The sequence below is a fragment of the Cololabis saira genome, chromosome 3 (assembly GCF_033807715.1).
Source record: "Cololabis saira isolate AMF1-May2022 chromosome 3, fColSai1.1, whole genome shotgun sequence".
In the NCBI taxonomy this organism is placed as follows: Eukaryota; Metazoa; Chordata; class Actinopteri; order Beloniformes; family Belonidae; genus Cololabis; species Cololabis saira.
Genome location: NC_084589.1, coordinates 34,419,696 through 34,429,132, shown reverse-complemented (window position 1 = coordinate 34,429,132; position 9,437 = coordinate 34,419,696). Strand labels below are relative to the sequence as shown.

Sequence of the window (9,437 nt, the reverse complement as noted above, 5' to 3'; positions counted from 1 at the left end):
TATAAAACATTTGCAAAACTCACCTTAAGTTAGACTTTGCTGTTCTGTGAAATTATGAACTATTTAGAAACCTTTTCCATTGAAGCAAGAAATGCATATATGTGACACTGTCTGTCTGCTTTTTATTTCAACAGCTCTGTGTTTGATCTGCTTCAAACTTGGAACTAAGAAGTGAAGTACTGATGCTCTGGTTAATTATCAAAATATAAAAATGTATAAATGTATATAAAATGGAATATTCCTAAAAATGTCCGCATGTACAAAAAGTGTTCATAAGATTCCAGACAAGTAACATGTTTAAAAACAGAGTCATGATCAGTATCGGAGATGTCGTTTTCATAATACAGCTGAGCGTTGAGCCCCCATGTGGCCAGAATGCTACAGGGTTAATAAATAAACCCTTATTAACCTTGGATCATGTACTTAAACTGTAATTGCAATTATCTATTTTAATGGGATTTTTTTTATTGTTAGTCAAAAAAAATATATATATAACAAAAACAAAGAAAACCTCCTAAAAAAAAATTCAAACAATTCTTGGTTATAACTATAAAATTTAAAAACAAAAGGAGAAAAAATAAAGCAAAGTTTTTATGAATAAAATTTAATAGTGCATTTTTAACAGAGTACATCTTCATTTATTTTTAAATCAAAGGCATATACATTTCCAAGTAATAAATAATCTTTAAAAATTCATGTAATTCTTATTGGAAAACACAGAGACAAGAGGTGGACATATTAATGGGAACACCTCACTATGTAAAGTAAACCAACCAAAAAAACCATGACAGTCCCTCTAAAGTGTGCTTGTTTCTGTTCCCAAGACTGTGTCCACTTCCACTGTAGTGTCTTCTCATGTAGTGGGTCCATCCTGCAATGTTGCACAGCGACCAGCAGGGGGAGCTCCAGCTCCAGCTTCCTGTAACAGACGCCCAGTGTGCAAGCTGCTGGTGAGTGATGCTGGTTCTTCTTCTAGTTTTGGTCGATAGCAAGTGAACCTCAGCCTTCATCGCTCTGTCAGTAACAGCCTCCTCCACTGTTCGAGCTCTCCTGGTCCGCAGCTCGAACCGCTGCAGCTCCTCATCGTCATTCACAGGTTCATGAGTAAAAGTTCAGAATGAGCCCCAGAGGCAGGAGCTTCCACTCTTTGTTTAAGTGTCAAAAATGGAAGAGGTCAATAGCGGCTGTGCTCGTCCGTCGCCGTTACAATGACATCCATCCAGATCCGCATGGAAACGGCGTTGGATGCCACCAGAAAGAACAGACGGTCGTATGTCTTCACGCAGAACGTCAGGCTCGGCCGTGGAGACTGAAGAGAGGCAAAGACAGTACATATAAAAGAAGATCCTTGACAAAATAGATGATTTAATTTAACTTATCTTTGTAATCTTATCTCAACTACTCTGCAAATATTTCTCGTGGCTGAAAGTGTTTTTTCTATACAACTGAAACAACAAAAACCTGTTCGTCTGCTTCTTGGAAGCAGGTATGAATTCTTAAAGCTTTTTCATCCGTAACTCAAAATATTTTTATAAACAAACCAAAGCATAGTCCCTATTTTTGAATGCATTAATGCAGAACAGCAATTCATAATTGGATCAGGAATAGGCATGGGGCGATATACGATATTATCGTATATCGCGATAAAAAACGGCCGCGATAACGTTATCGTGGGGTACTGTAATTATCGCCAAATTTATTTATTTATTTTTTTTTTTGGTCACACAAGGCTACCAGCCAGGTAGAAGCCAGTGTTATTTTTTTCATGTATTTTATTAATATTATTTATTATTATTATTTATTTAAAACATTTTCAGAGAGTAGTACAATCCGTGTGCATTTGACTACTGTGGCACTTTAGTTTCACTCAATCTTTGTGTTGGCCATGCAGCTTTTGTTTTGCATACTACAGAGCAGTGCCTTTATTTTATTATTTTTCCAGAGAGCCGTACTAAGTAGCAGGCAGCCAGCCACTGTTAAAGTTTCAGAGAGTAATACAATCAGTGTGCATTTGGCTCTACTTTGTCACTTTATTTCTATTTGTCACTTATTTCTTTCGACTCTCAGGGAAGTATTTTCTTACAAAAAAAGAAAGTTCAAATAAGTACCGGTACTATAGTTTACACTTTGTAATGCATAACATTTACAGTACACTATTTGTTCTCTACCTCAAGTGTCACTGTGTTGAGAATGATTTGAGAATAAATGTTCTGAAGGAACCAGTGGATCCACGGTTAGTGTTTTTCCTTGCATTTTAAGAATTTTATAAGCGACACGCTAATATCGTGATAATATCGTAATCGTGATATTTTTGTCCACTAATATCGTGATATGAAATTTTCATATCGTCCCATGCCTAATCAGGAACTAACTAAAGGATCTATTTGCTGGTCTGGAGCGTTTGTCTAGGTGTGATTATGAACCTGTGCTGTCAGCTTCACCCCGCATCAAAGATTAGAAGCAACAGCAACGAGCAGCCTCAAAACAATGACCGGAGAGGTTTGTTTGGAGGTTCAATCACACACAAATCTTCCCGGCCTGGAACACATCTGCTGTATCTCGGTTCATTTGCAGAGAACTCAAAACAGTTAAACCCTCCAAGATGTTTCCTTGGTAACATATTTGTAATATCACCGTGAAGGTCATGCATGCTCGTCCTGAGGCATTTTCAGAAGGATTATGTGAGGATTTTGATAGAATTTAGGGATTCATTATTGAGCTGCATATCCAGGAAGACGTGAGCATCATAGAAGCCTTGCAGCTGGAGGCCCAGCTTAAAATACAATTACAAATTGTTGCTCCATGAACTCAAATTCCACTAATATAACAAAAATCGGTGACAGGTTTCTCAAAAGCAGTTTGTGTCAATCAGGAGAACTCACAGAGGTGGCTGTTCGTAGATGGTCATAGTAAACTTCTTCTATCGCCTGGAAGTAGATGACTCCCTTTAGCTTCCTCTCATCACAATCTGCAAGGAATGATAAACATTTGTTTTGGCAGATCTCACACACACACACACTGTTTTCTTAGTTCATTCTTAGCTTTGGTTACGACATGCTTTTTCAGTGGCGTCGGGAATGAAATGACAAATGGCAGATTATTAATAAGTTTCCAGTCTGGATTCGGGGGGGACCGGCTCATAATTGCACAGTAGAAGCTAATGGTGATGGTGCATGACTTCATCCGCTGCCCTCCTCACCCTGATGCATCGTTCTGGAAACAGGGTAAACCTGGATTCAGATGACACAGCTTTTTCCATTATTCTAGTCTGACTCTTGGATCCCTAGCAAATAAAAACCTTGACCAAGTTTTAACCATCTCCATGGTTGTTTTGTGCGCTTGATGCAGAACAATAATTTGACCCCTCTAAAAACACAGTAATGGTGTCTTCCAACATGGTTATTTAAATAATAAAACCCACTCCCAGTTCAGTTAGATTTAAATCATTTGTGATCAGTTGAAGCATGATTGATGTGGTACTTTTCCAACAGGGTTTGCTTTGGTCATTTAAATCCAAGTGATAACTTTTATTTTGGCTATGCAATGACGGCACAGTAGAGGATGGATGTTAAGAGTATGTTTTGCCCTTTTGAGAGCACCAGAACTACGACACAGAAGGCTTTTGTTCATGCAAACAAACCATCAACATTCAAATTCAGTGAGCACACACATCCTCTCCAGCTAGTCTAACCTGTATAGTAGGCTAGTCGTCTGTGGTCCGTGTCAAACAGGAACCACCTCTTCTTCCACGTCTTCACCCTCCCCCCTCGCTTGGTCAGGAAGCCGGCGCAGCGTCGAGGCGTGAGCCGCAGGTCCGTGCAGCTGTTTATCCCGTGACCCATGGACTCCACATGGGCCCGCAGGTCAAAGTTCAGGGAGAGAAAGAGGGGCACGCTGCGCTGCTGGAGAGACAACTGGACTTTTAATGCGCCTTAAAATAGGTCGCTTTCCGTGGAAAATACTATTAGCATTCAGCAGAACTTTATAATGGATACACTTGTTTGAGTCAACAGGGGCTCTCTGTGATCAGATGATGAAAAGGAAAAAAAAAAAAAGAATTGTAAGAGATCATTGGCACCAGAAAGAAGATGGGAAATATTTTTTGAAAAGTTAAGCATAAAGCCAGGACTTCTCAGCCTCTGTGGCTCCTGTTTGCAACAGCTGGGCTCAGAAATCGGCAAAGCTCTGTATTGTATATTATAAATATAACCTACACAATGGCATCATTATATGTTTATTAAACTAAACTGATGAAAATGAACATGCTGAATATTCACTTAAATCCCATTCACCATGCACCTAAAAATACAGCGATTTTACCCATCAAAGTCCATTGAGCTGCATTGCTTACCCTATTGCATCATGGGTAATGTAGTTAACAGGCTTTATCAAGAAATAAGAGTGCAAGAAGTAACATCAGTATCTTCTTTGTCTTTTTTGCACTTCCCCCTGCTTTAATGTTACATGTTTAAGGTATTTAAGCATGTCTTTTTACCTCAGAGGAGTTTGGGGAGCAAATAGCTTTTGGTGACTCATTGAGTTCTGGTTCAGGCCTTTTTGCCGTCTCTGGTTCTGGCCTTTGAGGTGTCTCTGGTTCTGGCGGTTCTTCTGTGTGAGAAATGTGAGGCTCTCCTTGGTTTCTCTGCTCCAACAACAACAACATCCTCCGTCTCTCTTCCTGGTCGCAGACAAGCATCGAAAAAGCGTTAGCCATCTACAATATCATGGTATGTGATAATTGTCCTCAAAAATGTAAAGATCATGACAACCTCCCATTTCACCTGGACTTTTGAAACTTAAGAGCTGCACACCCTTTATATTTAAACCCACACAAGCCTACACGTCGGCTGGCTGTTTTCTTGTACGACAGCATGCGAGCCGAGTATCTGAGTGGGTGTCGGCGTTCAGCCGAGCATGCCTAATCTCTGTGTCTCTGACGATTAGGGGTGATGGTGTTTCCCACGACAGGTGACTCACCCTTTCTCTGAGTAGCCTCTCTTTCTCCGCCTTGGCTTCCCTCAGTTTCCTTTCGATCTCCACCAGATCCAAAAGGCACGGGCTGCGAGGAGGAGGAGCAATGAACACCTGAATACTAACATTGTCCACAAGCTTGAGACAAAGATGATTCCAAAAATTTACAGTTGAAACTAACTGGCTAGCTGGATCTATTCAATGGATTATAATAGATTACAGTATATAGATTAAATTTATGAGAAACATTGAAATTATCAGTCCTAAACTCTAGAGTCAATAAGAACAAGCTGAAAAGTCAGTATGTATCAGAACAAATGTTCTATATTGATTGATATTCATATTAGCACATGCTATAAAAAATCCCTCATATGTCCCCTTTAAATAGATGCTGTGGTCATTGTTGTCGTAAATTTCCCCAAACATCAGCATCAGCTATATTTAATCACAAAGTACTATCACTAAAAATAAAATACAAAGGAAGGATTTGAGGCCTGTGAGGCCCCGTCTACATGAATCAGTAGTTAGCCCCTCAGCTCACTTAAAACCTGATCCACAACTCATCTTTTTAAAATAAACAGCTGAATTATTGGGTTGCAATCTTTCTAACAATTTACTGTTAAAGTTTTATAGTTGCAAAAAAGAAAAACAAAAAGAAAACAGCAGGTTTTGTTTAGTCCTGCTATTGCAGCCAACTTTTGCTGCCGTTGTGTCGGAGTCAAAACCCACGTTGAGTCACTCATATCATGTTTCTAGGATACATCCTTGTCATTTCTACTTTTCTGTCACCTAAAGTGAAAGTTATTTTCTAGTCTTATAATGTATTTTGGAGAAGAAAAAACATTTCTTGGCTATAAAGTCAGATTTTTATAACAAGTATTTACTGACAAAACATCCCGACCAGACGTTTTAAAATAACCGCTCACACATTTATTACAAACCCTGTTATAAATAGCTGCGGTTATTATGCTTCGACGACTGTACAACAACCCCTCAGACTTTTTACTTTACCCTGAGCAGGGCTGCCGTAAACAGCAGGATAGTTGGCTGTGGGGTAATCGAGTAACAACTGCGTCCCTCTCTAAACGCAACATGCCCCACAAGCTACAAACACAGTGAACAAAACTGAGATTGAATCATTTTCCCGACTGTGGCATCACAGATGAGCTGCTCTTCATTCCACTCTTGAGAAAGTGTTCAAATGAGCAGAGAGGAACCTGACCTGGCAGCGCGAGAGCTTGTGGTACTGTTGCACGGCGTGAAGAGCCCGCCGCCGTTGCTGGTGGCGGGTTTGTGCCCGTTAGTGTGTCCGTTGCTGAGTCTGTGCTGAGCGAGGGGGGACGTGTACGCCTCTGTGCTCTGGGTGTCCGGGAGCATCCTCACCAACCCTGGGGGTGGAAGCACACACGGAGACACAAGTAAGTAAGTACATTTTATTTATATAGCACCTTTCACAGATAACGGAATGTCACAAGGTGCTTCCCAAAAAATAAAACATCAATAATAACACAAATAAAACACTACAATAAAAGTAAAAATGCGAACCACTTCCATATTTTTTGGGACTGCCAAGCTATAAGACCTTTTTGGAAGGAGATACAGATGCATGTGGAAAATATATTTAATGTGAAAATGCCACTGAATTGTGAAACGTTATTTTTGGGAGACATAATGTTCGAAACGTGGAATGGAAAAGACAAAGAACTGCTGACTATGCTGTTGGCAGCCAGTAAGAAATGTGTTACAAGGAAATGGTTAAAAGTGGAACCCCCACTATCGACGACTGGATTGGGATCATCTACGAGATCTATGTTATGGAGAAGATCTCTTCCTCCCTCAAGGTTGAGAAAGAAAACTTTTATAAGATCTGGTCCAAATGGACTGAGTATGTGAAACCAATCACATCTGATTTCATGTGAACTATTTTTTTATGTGATGTAATGACTGTAAACATGGGTGCGCTCCCTGGTTTTATTTTTTTTATTTTTTTATTTTATCTTTCTGTTAGTGTTTCCAATTATTGTTCATAAAAAATCCCTGGAGGACAGTAGGGACAGAATAATTTAAGTTTAAAGATTGAATGTATAAATGTGTAAGATGGAATACTGCTGTTCTAAATAAAAAGAGAATTAAAAAAAAAAAAAAAGTAAAAATGCGGTAAAAACAAGACAATACCGATAAAATCTCCTAGAATAAAAGTACATAAAATCAACACGATGGTCATAAAACAACCCTCTCACAACTAATGTTTAAAAGCTTGGAGAAACAGGTGGGTTTAAGTTTGCTCTTAAAAGTGTCGATGGAGTCCAGAGAATGTAGAGACAGCGGGAGATCGTGCCAAAGCCTCGGGGCGACGGCCTGGAAGGAGCGATCTCCTCGCGTCTTAAAGCGGGTACGAGGGACCATGAGTAGACTCTGGTCACATGATCTCAGACTCCGAGATGGAGTGTAAGGGCATAGTAAGTCCTTGATGGCCTGACCATGCAGAGCTCTAAAGGTCAGGATGGGGCTGGGCGATATGGACCAAAAGTCATATCTCGATATTTTCTAGCTGAATGGCGATACTCGATATATATCGATATTTTTTCTGTGCCATAATTGGGGTTTCCCCCAAAGCATTATAGCATAGCATCTCTGTTAGCTTCATTTTTTTCTGAGGCAAACCCTTAAAAAAACAGTCAGTTTTAATACAAAGCCTCGTGCCAAATGTCACACAGGTACCTTTATTAACAGGTCTGCACAATATCAAAATGTATAAAACAAATTAAATACAAATAAACTGCCTGCATATATAGAATAAAAATGCTTCTTGAATAAAATAAAACAAATATCCCTTTCCTGCATAACAATTAAATTAAAATACACTGTGCAATTAATACAATGTAGACAGTAACAGGCAGACTTTTCCACTGAGGTTGACAGCAAAAAACAAAACATTTGTGCAAATCTCAAATAAAACATTCAAGTCAATTTGTCACAAAATAAGCAACCGGTATATCAAAATCATAAAAAAAAAAAAAAAAAATTTAAATCAATATAAACGATATTGTCTCGTACCATATCGTGTTTGAAAATATATCGATTTATATTAAAATCTCGATATACCGCCCAGCCCTAGGTCAGGACCAAGATTTTAAAGTTAAAACAAAAAGGAACGGGGAGCCAAGTGATGACAAGAAGCCAGCGGCAACAGTTCTAAATAAACGACGGCGGTGGAGCGTAGGATTAGAAGAGTTTTCAGTTAAAGCGTTTGATAGGATACCGAGTGACGGAAAAGCGGTAAATGGCAAGACTGGGCATGACCATGCAGATCAGGGTAGTCCCATCTGTGTGTGTGAGAAGATTTTAGGCTCATGTATACGGGTCCTTCCAGAACTCACCAGGTCGGTGCAGACCTGCTTTCCACCAGCACAATAACAACCCCGCAACGCTACTGACACACCTTTGATTTGACTAAAAGGGAGGCAACTGAACAAACACGAAACGAGGACACCAGCGAGCAGGTTTATTGTCCTCCATTATGAAAGCAATCAAGAGCATAATGGAAGAAGAAGCTGAAGGAAAAAGGACAGCAGATAACTCACCCTGCACCGAGAGCGGCCTGTCGGACAGCCTGCTGCTGCGATGGGAGCTCCGTCGTCGGGGTAAACTGGAGGCTTCTTTGCATGGTTCCTAAACAAGAGAACAGGAACACTTTCATTTAGAAATGACCCGATAGTTTTCATAATCTGTTGAACTTGTTTCAGAAAAACACCTATAGGCAACTATTTGCTCCCTTGGATCTTATCCTCTTTTATTTTTATGCCATCAGATTTTATATCTTTTGAGATTTGAATGCTTGAAATTTAGAAAAAAAAAATGCCCCAACCAGCCAGAGCAATAAAACCACCTGCCAAACATAAAATTAAAGCCCCCATTGTTCCATAAACGGAGCTCCGGCCCACTGGGACACGGACCCGGGACCTCGAGGGGTTTGCAGTGAACAGCTGAGTGGGGCTTTCACGGGAGCTTATATGCAGTTGCTTGATCAGATTTGGATTTGGGAAGTCCGGAGAACAGGTCAGTGCCCTGGACCCCGTACTACCGGTTCCTGAGCAGTCTTTGCAGCGTGGCGGGTGCAGCATTTGACCTGCGGATGGACCCCCGCTGCATCTGGGAAGCACATCTGCATCACTTCCAACGCCAAAAGGTTTGTCAGCGTAACTTTCTAACCAGCTGATCAAAATGATTCTGCTCATACGCTGAGGCTGATCGGTAGCAGATGAATCAACAATACGTCTTATGACCGGCGTTTTACCTGTGGAGGCTTGTGGACTGTCAGTGGAGACAGTGACATCATGCAGGGAGCCGAGCCGGTTATGTTCGACCAATCAGTGAGCGGCTTCTTCTCTTTGAGAACCTGTGGGACCAGAATCGATTATGAAACTAAGTAACAGATCTATGATGATCACAGGCTACAAAACTAT

General features: G+C 40.4%; 1 protein-coding gene across 3 annotated transcripts in view; it reads right to left on the bottom strand.

Annotated features, from left to right (window-relative positions):
* Window positions 1–593: 593 nt before the first annotated feature.
* Window positions 594–9,437, bottom strand: part of phldb3 (pleckstrin homology-like domain, family B, member 3) — a 33,597-nt gene continuing 24,753 nt past the window's right edge. For 2 of the 3 annotated variants that reach the window (XM_061717330.1, XM_061717332.1), the window contains 8 exons: window positions 9,269–9,370; window positions 8,556–8,643; window positions 6,194–6,359; window positions 4,978–5,059; window positions 4,496–4,678; window positions 3,692–3,902; window positions 2,883–2,968; window positions 594–1,309 (listed from right to left, as the gene is read on the bottom strand). In XM_061717330.1, the coding sequence (XP_061573314.1) occupies window positions 1,175–1,309; window positions 2,883–2,968; window positions 3,692–3,902; window positions 4,496–4,678; window positions 4,978–5,059; window positions 6,194–6,359; window positions 8,556–8,643; window positions 9,269–9,370 (1,053 nt within the window). In that variant the 3' untranslated portion in view covers window positions 594–1,174. The remainder of the gene's footprint in view (window positions 1,310–2,882; window positions 2,969–3,691; window positions 3,903–4,495; window positions 4,679–4,977; window positions 5,060–6,193; window positions 6,360–8,555; window positions 8,644–9,268; window positions 9,371–9,437) is intronic. The other variant, XM_061717331.1, reaches the window with a different exon arrangement.